The sequence below is a fragment of the Paralichthys olivaceus genome, chromosome 21 (genome assembly GCF_024713975.1).
Source record: "Paralichthys olivaceus isolate ysfri-2021 chromosome 21, ASM2471397v2, whole genome shotgun sequence".
Lineage (NCBI taxonomy): Eukaryota > Metazoa > Chordata > Actinopteri > Pleuronectiformes > Paralichthyidae > Paralichthys > Paralichthys olivaceus.
In genome coordinates, this window is record NC_091113.1 from 5,027,740 (window position 1) to 5,049,678 (window position 21,939).

The window sequence follows — 21,939 nt, forward strand, 5'->3', positions numbered from 1 at the left end:
ACTTCGATCTATCATTTCATTTACATCAATTAGTGAAATTTCACTTTTTTTTTTTCCTAAATAACGGAATTGAACTAAACCCACCAGGTCACTCGCCATGACCTGTTGCCGGTTGTTGCCATCATAGTCACAGTAGTCAATATATTTGAGGTAGGCATCTGCAAAGTAGACCCTGCGTGTGGTGTAGTCCAGGGCCAGGCCGTTGGGCCAGTAGAGCTTTGTGCTGACGATGACCCGTCTCATGGCTCCATTCATGTCAGCCCGCTCGATTCTTGGATTCTGACCCCAGTCTGACCAGAACATCAGGTTGGTGCTGGGAGGAATTAGAGTTTATTACTCAAGAGGGTTGAAAGACAAGATTTCATAAATTAATCTGAAGCTGTAAATTATATATATTTTAAAAAGTACAAAATCGTGTTTTACTAGTTGCGAGGGTCCAGAACTAATCCCCGGGGGCTGGTGACATTCTTAGTGAGGAGGACTTTGCGGAAGCGACCATCTAGAGTGGACACCTCAATGTTCTCCATGACAGAGTCGGTCCAATAAAGGTTCCGACCCACCCAGTCCACAGCTACACTCTCTGGCACCATTAAACCAGTGGAGAATACCTAGAATAACAGACGTGGCAGACATATTTAATCTCGGCCATGAAAAGAATATCACAGTTTTGATTGAAAACATCTGTATGAGCATTTCTCTCACTTCCTGTCTGTCGGTGCCATTCTGGTTGGAACACCATATCTTCTTCTGTGAGGCGTCTGCCCAGTAGATTTTGGAGGTCACACGATCAAAGTCCACGGTCACTATGCTTGAACCACTTATCAATGGATGTATCAGGGGTGGTCTCAAATTGATCCGGTTGGCGATTATCTGGCTACGCTTTGAAACCAGGAGTAGAGCTGCTAGCGGATCTAAAGGCCAAAAAATATAATGTTTCATTCCAGAATCTTGTCTAACTGCTACATTTACTGAATTGTGATGTTTTTTGTTTACCTGCAGCTTTGCAGGTGCGTCCATCGGGCTCAAGGAGGTAACCATCTGAGCAGTAGCACCGGAAGCTTCCTCTCTCGTTGTAGCACTGCTGGCTGCAGAAACCGGGGATCAGACATTCGTTGATGTCCTCACAGTTCTTGGTGTCGTTGAGTTGAAGTCCTGGAGGACAGGTGCACTGAGCCCCAAAAGGTCCTTGGACACAGTCATGACTGCAGCCCCCGTTGTTCAACACACAATCATCTTGGTCTTCATGAAATGACATAGAATTGAATTAGTGGGCATCAGGCTGCATTTATTGTTGAGGATTTTCTGTATTTTTGTCTTTTTGAGGTCATTTTGCACCTCTGTAACCATTTTTATTGTTTTACGCCTGATTTTGCATCTTGTTCGGTCTCTCTCTATTGTTATTTTGCATCTCTTTCTGGTTGTTTGTCTTGATGGGATGACATAATGCAAGACATGATATTTCTAAAACTCACTGCAGATTGGTGACTCGTCTGCTCCATTGGGGCAGTCCCTCTGTCCGTTGCACACCTTGTCCAGTTCTATGCAGACCAGGTCAGTGGGGCACTGCCACTGTCCAGATGGACAACTAAAAGGAGGGGTGGGGCAGTTCTGTTCATCGCTCATGTCACGACAGTCATTGTCGCCATCGCACAGCCAACTTGTTGGGATACACATTTTGTTGGTACACTGGAAGTAATGGGAGTTGCAAGTGACAGGTGGGCAAGAGTTGTGTTCGTCTGATCCGTCCTCACAGTCCGGATGGCCGTCACACTCCCACTCGTCTGGAACGCAGAAGCCATCGGCCTGGCACTGGAATTCATCACTGTGGCAGAGGCCTGGTCCTCGAGTGGCTGTCGGGTCCAAAGACATTTAAAGTGACTGAAACTGCAGTCAAACATTTCAGTAATTTACAGAGGCAGAAAGCTGAAAAACAAGACAGATGTGTAATATGCATCAAATTGCATTTTCATTGGTTCATATTAATCAAATTCTTGTGACAAGACCAACCAATAAAATGAAGATAAAGGGTAATTGTTAGTAATAATGGTAATAATTAACAATCACTAAAAACACAATTTGCATAATAACTTTTTGAATATAAAGCTAAAGTCAGCGTTGTCAGCTTACGGCAGTCTCGTTCATCAGAATGGTCTCTGCAGTCAAACACCCCATCACACCGATATCTCGTATTGACACACTGGTCCCCGCTGGCACAGGCAAACTCATAGGAGGCACAGGAAAATTCTTAAACCGTAGAAGAATGAAAAATAAGAGGGAAAACATAAGTAAACACAAACGTATCTCTGTGCAGCAGCAAATATATTTCATATCAAGCCCTAATATGAATCCATTTGGCTCAATGAGGAAGTGTTTTGTTTTACACAAACGATCAACACAAACAAGGAAGTTATAGTGATTCCTACCACAGTTTAGCTCATCAGAGCCATCAAGGCAGTCTTGGTCTCCATCGCAGACATAGGAGTTGTAGATGCAGCGGTGGTCGGGACACAGGAAGTAGGCAGGGGGGCATGTAGTGATGGCTGAGTCTGCCAGTCACAGATATAACAGCTTTTTTTCAGTATATTCAAAAAGATAATTATATGTGTAGAATTACATGAGGTGCAATCTCATGAAGACAGAATGATAATGGACTGACGGCCACAGACTTACTGCAGTTTTGTTCATCAGAGCCATCACCACAGTCATTGTCACCGTCACACAACCACAGTTTAGAAATACACCTGCTGTTATCGCAGGTAAAGAAGTCGGCTGTACAAGTGGTAGGAAGATGAGTGGGACAGTTATTTTCATCAGATCCATCGCCGCAGTCATCCATGCCATCACAACGCCAGCTGGGCAGAATACAGTGCCGATTGTCGCAGGTGAACGCTTGTGGAGAGCAGGTCGCTCCTGGTAAAGACATGAGAAGCAGGTGGTTGAATTAATACAATTGCTTCCTCAATAATTCTCATAAGCCTCATAAGGTTTTTCAGATGTCCACCTGTATCTGTGCAGTTGGCCTCATCAGTCTTATCTATGCAGTCAAAGATCCCATCACAGCGGTAGGAGTTGGGCCGGCAACGCCCTTCATCACACTCGAAGGCGTAGTCACCACAGATGTTGTCAGGTGGGACTACAGAATCGTCCTTGATGCAGTCCCTCTGATTGGCCTCCAGTTTCATGCCGTATGGACAGCCACACACTCGACTGAAGGAGGGGGTTGGGAAACAGAAGTGGCTGCAGCGCCCATTGGTCACCACATTGCACCGGCTGGTTAAAGCTGTCGGGAGGATGATAAAGTTGCAGTCAGTGGGTTTTATAGATTGTGATATCCGTCCGACTCACTTGCTCAACTAAGACCCTGACCCTGCAGTCATTGTTTGACAAATGCAATATGGATATGATCTCATTTTGTAAATGATCCACTGTTTAATAGAAGTCACATCATCTTGATCCAGTTCATGTTCTCAGTTATCTAACCTGTCACAATTGTGGCCTTTACTTACCGTCAGTTACTGTAGGAAGGAAGTGTTAGACTCCAGTGTGTGAACTTACTGCTGTGAAGGTCGGCTGTGTAGGCCTTAACATTCATTATCCCGGTGACTCCTTGTCGGATCATGATGCTTCCTCCTCCGTCCCTCTTCCTCATCTCGAATATTGCTCTGGTCCGTGTGTCAGACACATACAGGTAATCTATGTCAAAAATAGAAGATTAGAATAGAAGACACTGTGAGCTGTATTACAGTTATTTATTATTTTAACCCCTTGTTCACCACTAGTTTGGTCAAGACGCAGGTATTCTAACAATAAAGACAGTTGAGGAATTTTCCCGAATTTTTTGGTAATAAAGTTTAGTTTCACTGTGACAAAAGTAGCAGAGAAATTATAAAATCCCACCTGAGTAAATAGTCAAGGAGTAGGGTTGAGTGATCTGGCCGATATTGGTAAACACCTGTCTGTCATGGCCTTCGATGCCAATGTGACCAATCTGCTCCAAGAGGGAATCGACCCAGTACACCCTGTCCATCCTGTCAAAGACCAATCACAAGTAATTCATGAGTTAATCTAACGGAATAGTCCAATCAAAATACGTTATAATATTTCTTGCTCTAAATCATTTGCAGGAATCGATCAATGCTTCACTGTTAACCTTACACATAGTCCACAGAGAGCCCGTATGGCCATCCCAGTGTCGTGTTGACCAGAGGAACAGCATTGCTGCCATCAGTGAAGCCTCTCATGATGACGGCTGGACGGTACCAGTCAGACCAGAACAAGTAGCTGTCAACATGTGAGGAGACAAGTTAGAGGACAGATTTGTTCATCTTGATGTAATAATTTAATAAAATCACTTAATCCAGATTAATTGATTATAACCTAAACACAGAGCTTTATTGTGTTACAACTACAATTGATCTTTAGTGGGCCATACAAATAAAATACAATTACCATTATTAACTTTTCCCTAGAGTAGAAGCAATCTAAATTATTGAAATGGTGTACAGTAAAAATAAAAAATAAATGGAATAAAATGCAAAGTAAGTGAAAGGTACGTATGTGCGTCCATTACAAGACTGAAATGTTTAAGAACAGAGGTTGTAAACCAGAGAATGTGCTGTACTGTGTGATTCCCTGCCTGTCCCGATCATTCTCTGGTATATACACCTGATAGATTTGGGCACTCACCCAGCACTAGGATGCACTGCAATTCCCTTTGGGTTCCTCAGTCCAGTCACAATATCTCGTCTGGATTTGTCTTTGACATTAAAGGCCACCACCGACCTGTAGGAGCTTGTGGTCCAAAACAAAACATTGGAGGTCCAGTCATAAGCCATGGCATCAATTGTTCCCACTCTGTAGCCTGTCAAAATCTGTTGGACTGAGAATGCATAAAGAAAATCAGAACAGTGAGATGCGCCTAAAGGATGATGAAAAGAATGTGTAGCTTTTAGCATTGAGGGGTTTTAAGCATTGGAATTTCATTACACGTATGTAATAAAAACTCACCTGTGCCATTGAGGCTTGACTTATAGACAAGTCCTTTGGATCTGTCATTGTAGAAAATTGTTTCCTCGTTGCCGTCAAACTCTACAGCAGAGCCAGAGAATGAACTTCCAAGCCCGTGGAGGGGCAGGGTGAGGTCCTCCTGGAGGGAAACGTTCAGTGGGATTCCTCGCACCGCAAGAGAGGTGACCAACAACAGGTAGTCCTTCACCTCTGTTTAAAAGAGTGGCAGTGGTTACTGGCAGGTAATCAGACTCTCTAAGTGTAATCATATTTAAGAGAAGGGAAGATATTGTATAACAATGTACATTATCATTTAAATCAAAAGAAAACTTACTAAAGCAGGTCCGACGGTCGAGCTGAAGGTCGTAACCATGGCGACACTTGCAGCGGAAGCCAAGGCCATCATTGTCGGAGCGGTGACTCAAGACACAAATGTGCTGACAGCCTCCATTGTGTCTGCCGCATGGGTTCATCACTGCAAGACACGACAGGTGTGGTCATTCCAGTGAACATTGAACAAGAAACACCTTTTTCCGTTAGAGATCCTTACCAACAGGTTGCAGGACAGGGTGTGAGACAACAACATGACCCGGGTTCTGTGCGGTACGATAAAGAAGTGATGGGTTGCTGCCATTGAAGCGGTTGGCTCTCACCAAACCCATCTTGGTCCAGTCAGTGAAGAAGACGTGGTTTTCAAACACAGCAATTCCAAAAGGATGAGGAGCCTGGGTTCCACCATTTAGAACAATTTTCCTGGAAACAGCAACACCAAAGAGTGGCCATCAAAGAGAACACAACATGGATGCAATGTTTCTGTAGTGGGATGTTATATTCCAGATAAGGTAAAATCTCCATCCTTTACCTATCCAGACCACTGTAGGTGACAGTCTCCACAGTGTCAAAGTGGCTGTCAGACCAGTAGACCCTCTTATTGACAATATCCAGAGTAATTCCTGTCGGAGTGCCAAGTCTAATCTTCACCAGCTCCAAGCGATTACTGCCATCCATGAAGGCACGTTCAAGCTTCATCTGCTCACTGCCACTGCCCATGTCTGTGAAGAACATGTAGCTGCAGACACAGACAAAATACAGAAATGAAAGGATGCTCCATGATGCCATTACAATCTCTGACGATATAATTAACACTTTAATTGTAATTGTTGGTATCTTGTAGAATTGCTAAGCTGATTCAAGACTAAAAGCACTTAAACTCACCCCACTGTGGGGTCCAGGGCAAGTCCATGAGGGGTATGCAGGTTTTCAGCGACCAGTGTGACCCGATTATCTCCATCGTAGTCACACATGTCGATACGCTCCACCATGACCTCTAAGACATAGAGTTTGAAGTTGATCCAGTCCACAGCGAGGTTCTGGACATTATGGACTGAGGTATTCAGAACCTCCCTGATGTTACCCCCATTATAGTTAGCAGAATATACCTGGCAAAAGAAAGAAAGGGTTTGGTCATGATTGAGTTTTCTGACCCAAGTCAACTACTGCTGTAGTGACTATTACTGCTGAATTTCAGTAGTGAATTTTTGCACCTGTACAAAGAAGCTATGGCAAAGGTAACGAAGAAAGAAATCTGTCAGCAGACAGGGAACCAGACTGACCTTTTTGGTATAAGTATCACTCCAGAAAACGATATCAGTACGCCAGTTGTAAGCCACACCAACAGCATAACCTTTGCCCTGAGACGGCACTAAAGTTCTGACAAGGCGTCCGTGTATATCTGCCATCATCACGTCTCCCCCGTTTGTGAAAATGAGTTGTGGTATTCCAGCTGGAAATCACACACACTAGACTTCAGCAGTGACTTCATTTTGGAAAGGTGTATTAATCTTAAATATGTGATGCTACTATAAAAAATATACACTAAACCCACTTATGTTATTGATAAGCATGAGGACAATTTAATTTTTTAGTAAATGCTTTTGTGTGCTTGTACAATACACATACTTGCAGTTGCACAAAGATATTTTATAAAACTACTGTGAGATGTGTGACTCTGTACCTGATATATTGGCTTTGCAGATATGACCCTGCTCCAAGAAGTAGCCGTTAGCACAGCTGCAGTGATGTGTCCCAGGACGATCTTCACAAAGCTGGTCACAGATCCCCCAGATCTGACAGTCGTTATAGTCTGGGCAATAAAAACAGCAATTTTTTAGCTCATGGCATTAAGGTGAGGATATCAAACAGTGATTTGAAACCAGAGTAACATAACATAAAGATGGTAGTTTTTGTTTTTTACAGAGGGAACCCATTTAATGTTTAAGAAGCTTTTCTAAAAACGTTTGTTCTGTAACAACCTGAGAATCTTCTGCTATCAACGACACAGCAAACGTAGATACATATCAAAAAACTCACCGACACAAGAACGACTGTCATTGGCTACAATGAAACCATCGGGGCAGTAGCAAGCACCTCCTTCAGGAGATGGGTGGCAGAGGTACTCACAGCTCAAGGCGGAGCAGCGATCCAGGCCTGTGTGTAAAAATTTACATCATAGTTAAATTGAGGTCAGATCACTTGAGGTTTCTACTGTGATCATTATCATGGCAGAACATTGTCAGAACCACCTGACCGGCCAGTAAATGATCATGTTAAGTCAGGTGTGAGGGCAGTGATAAGGAAGGGAATAGTGATAATGATGTTTTAACAGCTGACTTCTGTAAGACATGGGTATGACACGGCCATAATGTCTAAACCCTTGCTCCTGCATTTATAGTCCTAACAGAGTGTGGCACATGTACGGCAGCCTATGTTTGACTACGTCTCTTTTTACATCAAGAATTAATTCAGTTCATTTAATTCAGATCTGCTTGTTTCCTCTGATCAGGCTGTTTTTACTGTCAGCTATAGGTCAATTAAAGAAGGTACATATAGCAGCATGAGTATGTGAAGAAGTATTAAGTTTTAATTCAGGAACATCCGTGTGACTTACTGCAGGTTTGTGTGGTGGAGTTGTTCTCGTCTGTTCCTCCAGGACAGTCAGGTATGCCGTTACACACTTTGACCACTGGTATACATGCTGTAGAGCCCGGGCATCCCCACTCACCAGGGTAACAGTCCCGAGAGTTGCTATCTAAAAACCCCAGAGACACTTGCGGTTACGATTTATGAAATATTACGACAGGCACATTTTTAATTGATGCTAAAAAAGTAAGTGTTTTGTATGTGTCTGAATTTTTGAGGAGTGGATTCAAAAAATGTATCATTCAGTCATTTTACTCCGTCAAAGAACATATCCACAAGATATAACCGAAAAGTATTTTGTTTGTGTCTAATTGTTTCTACTTCAATTCATTTTTCATTTGTGCAATGTTGAAAATAAATCTTCATGTGGTTCCAAATTTCCTGTTCAAAATTTAAGTCCACCCTCAAGAACAAGTTCTCTCACCACATCCTTTCTCATCACTGAAGTCCCCACAGTCGTTGAACTTGTCGCACACCCAGTTCTGAGGAATACAGCGACCACTGGAACATGAGAATTCGTTGCCGCTGCAACTCGGATACGCTGATGAATGAAGTCACATTTATTTATGTTATTAATTCTTACCCATCTCCTTATACACGGAAACTGACATAAAGACCAATCTTACGTTAAAGGTCCAGTGTGTAAGATTTGGGTGAACTGGCAGAAATGTATATTTAAATACTTTATATTTACATCAGGAGCGGGTCCTCTCTATGGAGACATGCAACATGCAAAGTCACCACTAGATGACACTAAACCCTACACACTGAACCTTTAAAGTAACAACGATTACTTTTGAAGAGGAACATTTCCACAAAGTTTATCAGTGAATCTTAAATCAAACTGTTCAGCAAACTAAATATATATCAAGAGAATAGTAAATTCCGGTGTAGCAGTATTAGAATACTTCACGAGGAAACTTCATCAGTTCAACATTGAAACGTCTTCTGGGTTGTAGCACTTATTTCAATTGATTGTTAACTGTAGAAATTAAACAGGCCTGTACATTGTCTGTTGAGTCATTGTTATCCTTACCACAGTCTTGTTCATCACTTTCGTCCCCACAGTCGTCCCAGTGGTCACATACAAAGGACATTGGAATACAGTAGCCATTTGCACACTGATACTGGTGGATGGGGCAGTGCTGAGTCGCTGAAAACAAATGCAGTGAAGACATTTAAAAAGGATCTGTCGATTACTGAAACCCACTGGGAATTAAAGTGCTTCTAACTAGCTAAACTAAAGCAAATCTTAGAAGTGGGAACACTTATAGTAGATGACACTGCACACTTTAAAACCCCTGTGTAATGTTTATGTGAGTATTAACACATCTGCATGATCTTCAAAAGGAAGATTCACTGTTGTCAACTCACTGCAGTTGGATTCATCAGAGCCGTCTCGACAGTCCTGTAGTCCGTTGCAGTGCTGAGAGTTGGTATAACAGGCCCCGTTAGCACAAGTCTTCTCAGTGCAAGAAGGGTAGTCTGCACAAAAGCCAAATTTATCTTCATACCAATAAAATGGTTCTTATTAAACAAAAGAGGAAAATGTGTCCAGTAAGGTACGATATGCTTAGTTCCCAGTAGATGTAAAACTCTTACTGCAGCTGTTCTCATCAGAGTTGTCCACACAGTCCTTCACATGGTCACATCTGTATCTAACAGGGATACACTGGCCCTCCTGGCAGGTGAACTGGTCAGAGCTGCAGGTCCGTCCCCCTGAACCAAGAGCACATGGGTGGGTTTTGTTTCAAAATGCTATGTTGCAGGAAAATTATACTTTCAATAAGCGCCACACTTCTTTAAAATTACATGTTATAGGTTAATTTGAACTCCATGATTATCAAATAGCTTCAGTTATAAATTGAGATCATGTGGCCACCTAGTGGTTTCTGTACGCTTGTGCTCATATTTGCCCTATTTTGAGAAAATCATTAGGATTTACAATAAGATTTCTTTAAATATCACAGGTATGTCAACAGTCAGCATTATTTTAAAGGAAACAGCCACATGATTTTAAATTTCCTTCAGCGTGTAAACAATCAATTAAGCATACCACAGCTTCTTTGTTCGTCAGAGCCATCGAGGCAGTCCTCCTCTCCATCGCAGACGAATCCCAATGAAATGCATTCACCACTTGTCACACATTTAAATTGCTGTGAGGTGCATGATGGACTTGCTGCCAAAAGAACAATTAAAAAGTTTTTTATCAGTTAAATAATCTGGTGGATATCCAAAATCCCCAAAACACTGGATTCTTATAATTGGCTATAGTGTGCGTGTTTTCAGTGACTGGTTTTAATACTTACGACAGTTTAGCTCATCCGAGTCATCTGTGCAGTCTTTGGTTCCATCGCACCTCCAGGTTGCGTCTATGCACTGTCCACTGTTGCACTGAAACTGCCCGTTTCCACAACTTCCTGCAGAAATCACACACAGTGTCAAAAAGTCACTATTAATTTTTTTTATGGGAGCAATGTGTTCTTGTCCCTCTTCAACACTGTAGAAAATGCTTTCAGCTGCATTGCACTTTTTGATGTGTGATGTCCTTTGAATGAAAATAAAGTTTATTTTACTGTTTCCTTGACAAATGAGTTACTATGTTTATGACAAATGCAGCATTTTAAACCTCAAAACATGTGATTTGGCCTTTAAAGGGTAGTTAATTCTTCACCTTGAAAGAACAGTCCAGCATTTGACCTGAGAGAATCCAGGAAATCATATGAGACAGATAATTGCGCACAGATTTTCTCATCATGTGTGGATTCAAAACTTTCAAGCAAAATGTAATAAAAAGTAATTTTTAGCAGTTAGGACCCGATAAAAAAGTTTTAATTCTTACCACCACATGAAAAGTTTGAGATGACTACAAAGTAATCTTAAATACCAATTGTATTATTTCAGGATATTCATCACTATGCCAAGATAGTTCAGGAGGCAGAGGCTCATTTTCATCACCTATCAATAAATAGATTTCAAAGTCAAAAGTAATACAAATAATAAATAATTCTAAGATTTCTTTCATCAGACTTGTTAAAACTCTTTTGTGAGTAAATCTCTGAAACGTTTCTGTGCAGTTAAAAAAAATCGAAGCAATGACCAAAGATAAAAATCCATTGAAACTAATTTTGGTAAAATTAGCAAATGATGATGCAAAAATCTCCAAATTCCACAAATTCGTACCTGCTACTTGAATTATTTTTGCATTATTTGCATCCCAACTGATTGGATTTCAGAAAATGTTTTTTAGATCAGGATGACGTACCTTGAGAAAGATGGATTCCTTGGGACAGCAGTAGAATAGACAGAAGATGAAGACCCTTAAAGGCCATAATGTAATGATCAACCGTCCTCTTGAGTTCTCTTGTGTTCAGGAGTTTAGTATAAAGTGTGTACTCTCATTCTAGATCTGCATCCTTACTCCAAACGAGCAGCAGGAAGACTGTGCCTTTGGAACTGAGACGTTTGACCCAGAGCAAACAGCAGACCAGTAATGTGACATGGAGTAATTCAGCCTTTTATGACTTTCTTCTTTACATAAACTTCATCTAAGATTAACTTTTGCTTGTTGGTATGTTGTCTACATCAGCAAGAAAAAGCAACCACTCATTTTTGTGTAACAGTGTGGCAAGTAGTTAACACTGTACGTGGTTGAAACCAGGGATAATAAAGACTTTAGTGCCTTTTTTTAAATTTATGCATCCACGCGATGTATTTACTCGATAACCTGATAACAAAAATAAAAAAATAATACAATTCCATATCAAATGTGATAATGAGGGTTTTTTTACAAGCCCTTTATGGAACACAAATTCAAACTCATGATTTTATAGTTGTAAGCGTGATATAAACAGAGATACATATAAAGTGCAATATGGTAACAAATATGGTACAACAGGGTTTGGCACATATTTAATGAATTGTAACCATACTATACAAAATACTTTTAATATTACCTTTGTAGCTGTACACAGGGAAGGGTAGTATTTGTCTGTACTGTACAGGTACTTCTTTTACTGTGCATTTATTAGATCTATTATTTCATATAAATGTGGCATAGTTTTGCAAAGCTACATCTTTATAATTTCCCTAATTCCACGATTTTTAAATGAAATAAAAGGATTTGCATCATGGGAGGTGTGAGATTTTATCATCAGATCAGTGCCAAATTACAGTGTCATATTTACACTTAATAAATTACTTGCAGCGTCTGCTGGTTTCTTTATTGTGTTTTAACAATGTGTGACCTTGCAACGCAAATGTTGCTTAATCGGTTTATTGTGCAGAAGAAACGGAAGCGTGTTGCTTTGCAGAAAAGATCAAGAAATAGTCGCAGTTGTTTCAAAAAGGTTTAAGCGAAAAATGTATCAGAAACTGCTGGAAAGATGAAAGGCCTGTTGAAAAGTCTGATTCTCCTCAGAAAACTAAAATGAAGCTATGACAGTTAATATGTGGATCTGCTCAGAGTACTACAGAGTCCTCAGGTTTGCAAAATTAGAGCACAGGCATATTGAATATATATATATATATATTAATGCTTTGTATATTGGTGAGACCCAAATGTTATATTGTCCGTGTCAGTATAAAATAACTAAACTAAGTAGCCACTGTGTTTTCTGTTGTTGCATGTTGATGAGTTAATGACATTTGTTACAGTGCAGATTGTTATGAGGCTTTATTTGACTCTGAGAGAGTTACAACCAAACACATTTGTCAACCATGTGGTGCCTCAATCCTGTGGACACTAATGTGGTTTATTATTTATCAGCCTTGTATTCATTTGCAAGTGTTCAACTTTGGCTCACTCTGGCGGTGGAACCAGAAAGACACTTGGGAACAGCAGCACTTTTGATTATTGTATTTACCTTCATGCTTTACCTACCATAAATCAAATATATCCTGTGTAATCAGGATTGGAATTATTTGTTTATTTTAATGTAACTGTCAGATTAACCTTTAACATGTAAAATGATCTGCCTTCCTAGTTTTTCTTCAGGTGAAGAATCTGTGAGACAACAAAAGAAGTGGAAATCCATTTATTTCAAAGTAGCGTTAAATGCATGTAAACCTTTTGTGGTTAAAACTACTTTTAAAAACATTTTATCGTTAAATGAAATATCATATGATATAATGATTTGCAAAGGAAAAAGTAATAAATTACTTGGTAAAATATTTCTAAATATTGCTTTTTAATTCATATTACTGCTATTTTAATAGCTTGGTATCAGTCAGTCATGAATATATGTTAAACATAAACAAAATATGCTCACAGCGATATACAATAGAACATAAAACAATTTCAATGTCGTAAACATTTTACACAAATTATGTTGAAGTATGTCCAGGTGTCTAACAGGCCCTGATTTAATTAATTAAATTAATTAATTAATTCAAACAAAAGAATACTTGTCTCATTCACAAAAACAGTTTAGTTTTGCACATAAACCAGACTCATCACAAACCCGCAAAAATAACATAACAATTATTTGTAAACCCATTGACAAGAGAGATATTAGCTGATATTAAACAGCTCCTAATTTAAAAGAATCCATTTCTGGTTCAAAGCCATTTCAGTTAGATATTGTTAAATAAGATTCATAGAAAAAATAGTGAGAAAACTTTGAAAAGTTGGATAGCTTTTCTCCTCACCCTAACTCTTCTCAAAGATTAGTCGAGGAAAGACAGGAATGATTCATGACAGCTTATAATTGGTCAGAAGAAGGTTTCTATCGTAAACCTTTTGGATTCGTCATCAGTTCTACCATTTTCCATCGTTTTGCGTGTAAGGATTGGTCTGGCCCTGGTTCTGAGCATACGGGTTGTTCTGAGGTCGATTCTGGGCGTATGGGTTGCTCCGTGGTCGTGCTGGTGCATAGTAGTTGCTCTGGGGTCCAGTGTATGAGCTCACGTCATCGGCCGAGTCGTAGAGGCGCTGATGAAAAGAATAATACTTTTATGAGTGAATTATAAAATCAAATGTGTACAGTATATCCTTAGTACCACAAAACGAAACACACATTTTTGGTTCTCTCTCTACATTCTTTAAGATAATTGCCTCAAACTTTTATACTTTACCCTAACTACCCTCCCACATTACCATGCTCACCGAGTTTCTGTCCACAGGGACCAGGTTTTGCCGGCTGTTGCTGGGAATCATCTCCAGGTTGGTCCTGCTGTCCCAGCTGCTTTTAGCTGTTGCTCGAGGGATTCTGGGCATCCCAGCCCCTTCAAAGCCCGACCCCTGAAATGCGGGTGTCTGGCTGTTAATGAAGCTGCCGTTACCGTTAGCCAGCGGTGACTTGGCAGGAGGGTGACTGACATAAGGTTTCCCGATGTCTACATATTCGTTCTTCTTGTTGCTCTTCTTTGGGGATCTCCTGAGATTAAAAAAGGTCATATACTACTGTTACTATAATCGTTACCACATTACTGTCTTATAGTCCATATTTACCATTTGTTCATGAGTTTTTCCTTGAGTCAAATCCACAAAATGTGTTAATGCATAAAATAAAATGACGCATTGAAAATGCCTTGCTACCATGTCACGGTAATAGAGGTTCATAATTAACCTGGTTACATGAAGGTTAATGTGTAACGTGAGTGAGACGAGAGCATGACAGAGGCATAAATGAATGAGTGGGAGTGAATGTACGGATAAGATCCTCACCTCAGTTGCAGTATGGGCAGAAGGATGAGTGTAATGAGCAGCAGTCCCCCGAGCACGGAGCCAACGATAACCAGTTTTAGCTTCCAGGCTAATAACACACGGTGACAGGGACAGTAATGTCAGCCATGGAAATAGAGCAAAGGAACCGTAAAGGTTTGTGCTAATGTTCACAGGAATCATGAAAAAATGTGTGTCTCTTATACATAGTGTATACTCACATTCCAAGCAGTTGAAACCAGAATAACCAAACTCACACCTGAAAGACAAGAAGAATGGGTTATTCAATGCTTCTATGCAAACATAGATATGGGAAGGTAGGTACAGGTATGTAGGTATGGGAAGGTAGGCAGGTAGGTAAGTAGGTAGGAATAGAGAGATGAAGAAAAATATGCTTGTCGAAAGAAAGTGTGACATTTTCAGAATGTGTAATGTCAATTTAAGAACTTACTTGACACAATGCATGGAATCCACTGTTTTCTCCCCAGTGGGACAAGCTGCAAATATAGAGATTAGTGGTTTAGTTAAATTAGAATTATCATATTCTCTCTCTCTCTCTCTCTAAATGTCCTTACCGACGCATATTCTGCTGCTGTAGTCCATATTGACGTAGTATTCCCGACAGCTACAGTTAAAAGATCCATTTTCCGAATCGCAAGTGGTAGTCTCATCATCACAGGGTTGCCCCTTGCACAGATCTTCCGCTTTATTGAGAGGAAACACAAACAGATTCTTCCTCAGCACACCTTACTCAAGTGAGTACAACAACACATTAAAATAGCAGTTAAGAAATCCAATTAAGTACATTTTATACCCTGAAACAAATCTATTTAGTATTTCTAAAACAGTGTGTCGAAAGCTTTTGTCCATTTTTTATGCGAAGCAATTGCTGAACAACTGCAGGACGGTAAATATATCAATACACATCCTCATGTAACAGGCCACTGGACCAAAATCCATAAAGACAGTGATGTTCTTGAACACTAAAGCAACAGATAGTTTTGAATTTCACAAAGCAAATGTGAAATCTGTGAACAAATATAGGACAGAATAAATCCAAACTGTTGAAACCCTCACTACTCGCAAACACATCAAACTGGATAATGATCAGACGTACATACTAGATTCATGTAGTTAACTTACCTTGGTAAGTTGCAGTTCCCAGTAGGCCATCAGCCTTTTCAATCCTATCCACAACATCATTTGTTGTGATCTTAGAATTCGTGTTAAAGTTGATCTCTATTGATGCTGTGACCCCGGGCTTTGACTCTGACCCAACTCTTCTCTGTACAATTTCCCTGAATGGACACAAATCACACTAAATGATTATATTATTAGGTGCAATATACTGTTAAATGTACTGTAAGAAGTATTGTTCCAGATGGACAAAACCAATGGTAAATAGTCACTGTGAGACTTACTTGAGTGAGAGCACTGTAGCATTAGAGAAACCATCTTCAGGGAAAGCATCAGACAGCTGTGTTGAGGAAAGAAAATACATTTTTTTAGGTTGTTTCAATAACTTCAATGCACTTTTTATGTATTTTTCATCATACAGCTGTACTAGCTCTAATTACTACTGCACCAGATGATCCCAATAAGCCACAGTCAGCTGTTGGTTTGAAGATGGATTTAAATGAATAGATAAAATAAAGCATCAGAGGGTTGATGCATACTGTTCGCGCACTGTATATATCTACAAAATAACTCAACACTGCATGGAAAAACTGGGTGGGAATATAACATGGGAGGGTATCTACAAAAAACATTACTCCCCTTTGCAGGCGCTCAAGGTAATAAAATGGGGGCAACTCATGAATAAGGGCATCCCTTCAAGCCAGTGGATAAAGGGTATTAAAACATAAGAGCAACAGGCACACATTGTATTCCAAGCCATAGCTTTTAAAAATATAAGCAGAGCCACATAAAAAGAGGAGATAACAGATTGCTTACCTGAATAGCAATTGTTAGCGCAGCATCTTTAAATTCTCGTGATTCCATGTTTTGCATTTCTGGCTTGTAGGTTAAATCCGGCAGGGAAAGTTCTCCAAGGAAAACTTTGGCTGAAAAGAAAAAAACATGGATGAATCGTGTTTTCATGTCACTGTTTATGTAAAACAACAGTTTCGTATTTCATTGTTGAGACATGCAGCTTCCGTCCAAGATGCTCTGAACATCTCAACTCCCAGGAAAAAAACACAAATGTTTTCATTCAGACTCTTTTGCAAGGATTGACACCTTCATGGTTGTGGTTTGCAACCACTCACTTACCATTCTCACAAGTCTTGCTGATATAATTGTAGTTATCACCCAGCAAGCACAAGCATACAAAGGTCTGATCGGCACGGGCTGCACAGGTGCTCCCCCGGCCGCATGGGTTGATGTGACAAGGATCTTAAAAGGTAAAGGAAAACACACACAAACACACACAGCAGTGTGAGGGCTCCTAAAACCAACAAATGCTGGGATCTGGAGAAAATGTCAGATAGGATACTGGTGGAATTATCTGTTGGGTGTTTAGTTGTTGAAGCTAGTGTTTCAGTCTGAATATCGTAGATGAACCAACCAAACCTGGTGCTGTTGTTGAAGAAGGCAATGACGATGTGAATGGTCCACCTGAACCTGTTGCTCCCGTTGTTCCAGGCAGTGGAGGTCCAGCAGTTGGATCTGGTGCTCCCGTTGTTCCAGGCACCGGAGGTCCAGCAGTTGGAGCTGGTGCTCCCGTTGTTCCAGGCGGTGGAGGTCCAGCAGTTGGAGCTGGTGCTCCCGTTGTTCCAGGCACCGGAGGTCCAGCAGTTGGAGCTGGTGCTCCCGTTGTTCCAGGCGGTGGAGGTCCAGCAGTTGGAGCTGGTGCTCCCGTTGTTCCAGGCACCGGAGGTCCAGCAGTTGGAGCTGGTGCTCCCGTTGTTCCAGGCGGTGGAGGTCCAGCAGTTGGAGCTGGTGCTCCCGTTGTTCCAGGCGGTGGAGGTCCAGCAGTTGGAGCTGGTGCTCCCGTTGTTCCAGGCGGTGGAGGTCCAGCAGTTGGAGCTGGTGCTCCCGTTGTTCCAGGCAGTGGAGGTCCAGCAGTTGGATCTGGTGCTCCCGTTGTTCCAGGCACCGGAGGTCCAGCAGTTGGAGCTGGTGCTTCGTTGAAGGGTTGTTGCATTAAACCAATGGAATTTGGCCTCGGAGGACGTTCGCTTGCTGCGGATGAAATAGGCGCAATCAAAATAAATATCTGTTTAAGTAGTCTCCAGATCAGACAGTCATGAATCACAATCTTTTATTTAACTGAAACACAATATACATTGTTTTATGTATATCCATTTTATTTTTTTACTTAATAAAGTCTTTAATTAAAAGTACGTCAATTCATATAACCCCCCCCCCGAAAACAAGTTTTTTATTTAAAGCTAATTTTGAACTTGCCAATTTCAATTGCATTAACAAGACTAAAATATCTCTTCTAGATCTGGAAACTAACTTGGTTGGAACAGCTTTTGAGAGGAAGGCAGGATAAGAGGGTCATAAGGTAAAGTCAGATCATCTGCATTAACTTACTAGTCAAATATTTACATTTGTTTGTGTGTGCACCAACAATCGCTGTGAGGACAAACTACCGACTTTGCGAATAACACGTTTATTGTGACTGTTGAATAAGTGAATGTCTGGATTTTGAATAAGTTTGGAAATAAAAAAAATGAAGGCGGCAAAAAGAAAAGACTGAGCACAACTCGTTATAGAAGAAAATTTCAAAGCAAAAAAGCATTGGACATCAAAGCATAGGTTTTGTCTTGAGCAACAGCAAATATAACATATAATAATAAGGAACTAATTCCAATTACTGTATTTGAGAGACAGATCAGAAGCTTGTTCAACACTAGAATTTCATTCTAATCTTTAACAATTTTGGATTTGTTCTATAATTTTCCCTCAGTTGTAGGGATTACTTCATGACTGATACACAAATTCATGATTCACCCCATCTATCAGAGATATATAAATGTAGTAAGACATTAAGAGGCTTTAAAGTTTTCAAAAATCGGGCAACTTACCAAAACTGGCCACGACGAACCAAAGAACGAAAAACACGTTGTATTTCCCAGCCATTGGAAAAGTAACATTCACCACAAAAAAAGAAAGAGAGGGTTGTGAGTGGAAGAGGCTTGGGTGTCCTACAACCTGAAACGATGAAGGCTTACATGTCCTCCACTGGCAGTTTTAATCATTTGCCACTCCTCTGAGGGTGGGACTTTATGCTAAAGTACATTTCCTCACCAGAGCAGAAGACTCCGAGGCCCAGTTTCCTTGACTCTGTGACGTTTATCTATTAATCAATTGTTCAAAACATGTATCTGTCTATGTTTTATATATTACTGATTTGATTACTATCAAATGTCTATAAGTATTTGTTTAAGTATTAGTATATACTAAATCTGATGTAATAAATATATTTAGTTTGTTATAATATCAAACAAATGAGACATAAGATAATCTGCAAATCCTCACAATTGAGAGGCTGTAATCACAGAAGAAGAAGAAGAAGAACAATGCTGTCTCCTAAGATAAAGGATATATAAATATCTAGGCAATGTTCTGGATTGTAATGTGCCTGGGTCACACCACATCAGGAGCAAAGGTCAACTCAAGTCACCGTCACCACCTTACAGTTGGAGAGATACCAGTTTTCTTGTAGGAGGAAACTTTACTGCAGTGCAAAAAGTTTACTGACAGATGTTATTTTCTTTGTACAATATAAACCACATCACATTACAGTATCTGAAAATGTGTAAATCAGAATTGTATATTTGCAAAAAGTCCGTATTGACTTGCTGTCATATTCATGTGACACTGTTTGTCTTTAACAGCAATGTTCAGCCTCCATCTTGGATTAAACATCAGTGCTCAGACTTTATAAGTTACTGATGGAGGCAGTCATGAAAACGAGGCACATACACAACATTCCCTGACAATCCTTTAATGAATTTATGGCAGTTCCAGCGGCCGTCATTTAACCCTGAGACAAGTTAAAAAACATGATTCTTCCATGGGCCCAGTTTTTAAAAAACCACTGTGTCAACACAACACTAAAGACGTGTGGACAAAAAGTCTGAAGATGTTGCTTCAGAAAGTTGCTCAGCCCACTTACAACAGTGTTATCGTGAGAAATGCTGCCAATAAAACAGGGTGGGATGAGGGAACAGGTGACCTTTGAATTAAAGACGTCATAAGATGCGACCTGCTGCAATCAGTGAAGCAGTTAAAGAAAAACCAAACAAAAGCATTGATGTTGGAAATTTGGAATATCATGGTGTCACTTTCACAAAAGAACTATTAAAGAATTTTCTACGTTGAATGACGGCTAAGCTATCAGCCACCACCACATGAATATCCTACACATAGCTAACTTGTTAACTGAATTTGTACACAGCTCCACTGTTGCGCCACAGTATCAGCGTCATCGTGGGTACAGATGGAAAAATAACCGACTTTAAGCTATAAAAGCAGGTATGTTTTAACTGAAGGTGAAGTAACACAGCAAACACAGGTTTGGTAATGAGAGATAAAAATCAACGGTCGATCAGATATGCTCAAACAAACCGTGGATTGAAACCTGCTGCTATTTTTCTAACGAACTGAAAAGTAAAAAAAGGATTTTTATATTAAAAGTTTAGTAAAAGTAGACCTAAAAAGTTGATTACGATAAGTTGACAGACACATACAGTGTATTTTTTGTGATCTAATTCACACACTTAGGAAATATATATTTGAATAAGCATAATTTACTCATTTAAATATTTAAAGACATAACTGGAACAGTCAGAAATCTTCCTCATGGAAGATTAGATTATAATGTTATATTATTATCATTACAACTGGTGCATTGCCCATTCTAAATAAATGAATTCACATGCGCTCGCTCAAGAACCAAATAATAATACAAATTTAAAAAAATTAAATTAAAGAACTGGATTATAGTTTATTACATTTGCTACTAAAGTAAATAAATGTTCACTTCCTGCCAACAATAAACCTCCGCTACATTTCTCCCTGGTGGGTTTTATGAACATGTTGCTATGAGGACTGTCAACAGAGGTGTGATCGAAAAGCACTAACTGCCTCTGTGTCGTTTTGCAAACTCCTCAAGTCCAAAAGTCACTGAACATTTATTGCCATCCTCGGCCAGCCAGCTGTTACTGGTAGTGACAGTTGTGATTAGACTCAGGACGTGATGTTCGAGAAGTGGGTGGAGGGGCACTGCTACATGTCACTCCAGAACCCTGTAGGTGTGATTATGTGGGTCGAGATCTGTTCATTTGTGTGTTGACACGTTGTTGTTGATTTTACATTCAGTACAATGTGTATTTGCTTGAGGCCGTTAACATAAAAGCTACTTAAATAAGACAGGAAACCAAAGTATTGCAAGTCAGTCAGAGTCTGGGGTGCTGAATCCTAAATCACATTCTCACAAAGCTTGGATTAAAGGTACAGTGTGTAGAATCGTGTGATGTCTATTGTTGAAGTTACATGTTGCAGCTGAACACCCCTCACCTCACCCTCCCCTTCCGAACATGAACAAGAACCTGTGGTAGCTTCAGTTGTCATAAAAACTCAGTGAGAGTCATTCTAGTGTAGAGTCAAAAGTATAATTTATTGACCTTTGACCGTTAAATGTATGATCCTGCGCCACCACCACTTAAACAGTGTGTGTCCCTCTGCAGAGACACTGATAGAGTCTCCGGAGCATCAGTCAGAGGTGATCGTTGGATTAAAACCAGGAAAAGTGCTTTTTGTACGATGAAATGAAACTCAACTCCGACCAACATTAGAGAAGGTTAACAACGACACTTAAAACAGGACTCAAGACAAATCACTGACCTTTGATTTTCTAACTTGGAGACTATTTTCTATCATGTTCTTAATACGAGGTAATAGTTTTTACATACTGGCTTTTATATTGTCAAGCCCAGATGCAGATTAGTCATATAAAATTCTTGTGTTAAATAAACGAATAAACTAAAGTAAGGTCGGGAAACTGAAGCACTTGGAAAAGGGGCCTTTTCATTTGAGGCTGCTGAAACATGGTTATTGTCTACATATAACAGACGATTGCCACGAAAGCAGTGCAACACTTTGGCCCCTCATTCAGTTTCATGGAAACAGGTTTTTTTTTTTTTTTTTTTACAGCCGTCTGCCGTCAACCACGTGAAATCGCTGTGAAAACAGAGGAGTCTTCCTGACACTGAAAGTGTGAATCCCAGCAGCCATTAACTGGGCCACTTGTGAAAACCTGAGTTACAGGGAGGAAA

At 40.2% G+C, this 21,939-nt stretch overlaps 2 protein-coding genes across 2 annotated transcripts in view; both read right to left on the reverse strand.

Moving 5' to 3' along the window:
- The window catches only part of lrp2b (low density lipoprotein receptor-related protein 2b), a 31,707-nt gene extending 20,389 nt beyond the window's left edge, over positions 1-11,318 (reverse strand). Inside the window, exons 1-29 of the mRNA XM_069518079.1 lie at positions 11,252-11,318; positions 10,296-10,406; positions 10,043-10,165; positions 9,589-9,705; positions 9,361-9,471; positions 9,023-9,139; positions 8,411-8,527; positions 7,955-8,095; positions 7,378-7,494; positions 7,022-7,150; positions 6,621-6,790; positions 6,223-6,446; positions 5,870-6,076; positions 5,558-5,760; positions 5,342-5,482; positions 5,008-5,217; positions 4,687-4,879; positions 4,156-4,281; positions 3,898-4,028; positions 3,556-3,693; positions 3,002-3,280; positions 2,671-2,910; positions 2,424-2,546; positions 2,128-2,244; positions 1,473-1,850; positions 994-1,239; positions 703-911; positions 424-608; positions 85-313 (exon numbers count right to left, since the gene is read on the reverse strand). Coding sequence (XP_069374180.1) covers positions 85-313; positions 424-608; positions 703-911; positions 994-1,239; positions 1,473-1,850; positions 2,128-2,244; positions 2,424-2,546; positions 2,671-2,910; positions 3,002-3,280; positions 3,556-3,693; positions 3,898-4,028; positions 4,156-4,281; positions 4,687-4,879; positions 5,008-5,217; positions 5,342-5,482; positions 5,558-5,760; positions 5,870-6,076; positions 6,223-6,446; positions 6,621-6,790; positions 7,022-7,150; positions 7,378-7,494; positions 7,955-8,095; positions 8,411-8,527; positions 9,023-9,139; positions 9,361-9,471; positions 9,589-9,705; positions 10,043-10,165; positions 10,296-10,406; positions 11,252-11,318 — 4,899 coding nt within the window. The remainder of the gene's footprint in view (positions 1-84; positions 314-423; positions 609-702; positions 912-993; positions 1,240-1,472; positions 1,851-2,127; positions 2,245-2,423; positions 2,547-2,670; positions 2,911-3,001; positions 3,281-3,555; positions 3,694-3,897; positions 4,029-4,155; positions 4,282-4,686; positions 4,880-5,007; positions 5,218-5,341; positions 5,483-5,557; positions 5,761-5,869; positions 6,077-6,222; positions 6,447-6,620; positions 6,791-7,021; positions 7,151-7,377; positions 7,495-7,954; positions 8,096-8,410; positions 8,528-9,022; positions 9,140-9,360; positions 9,472-9,588; positions 9,706-10,042; positions 10,166-10,295; positions 10,407-11,251) is intronic.
- Positions 11,319-13,007: 1,689 nt separating this feature from the next.
- Positions 13,008-18,908, reverse strand: LOC109641983 (mucin-13). The gene is made up of 12 exons (XM_069518126.1): positions 18,685-18,908; positions 17,222-17,833; positions 16,922-17,044; positions 16,604-16,713; positions 16,072-16,127; positions 15,794-15,948; positions 15,226-15,354; positions 15,102-15,147; positions 14,872-14,909; positions 14,654-14,741; positions 14,093-14,363; positions 13,008-13,918 (listed from the first exon to the last, which is right to left on the reverse strand). Exons 1-12 carry the CDS (start codon positions 18,737-18,739, stop codon positions 13,745-13,747), a joined length of 1,857 nt encoding a protein of 618 aa, XP_069374227.1. The 5' UTR covers positions 18,740-18,908; the 3' UTR covers positions 13,008-13,744.
- Between the last annotated feature and the right edge of the window lie 3,031 nt (positions 18,909-21,939).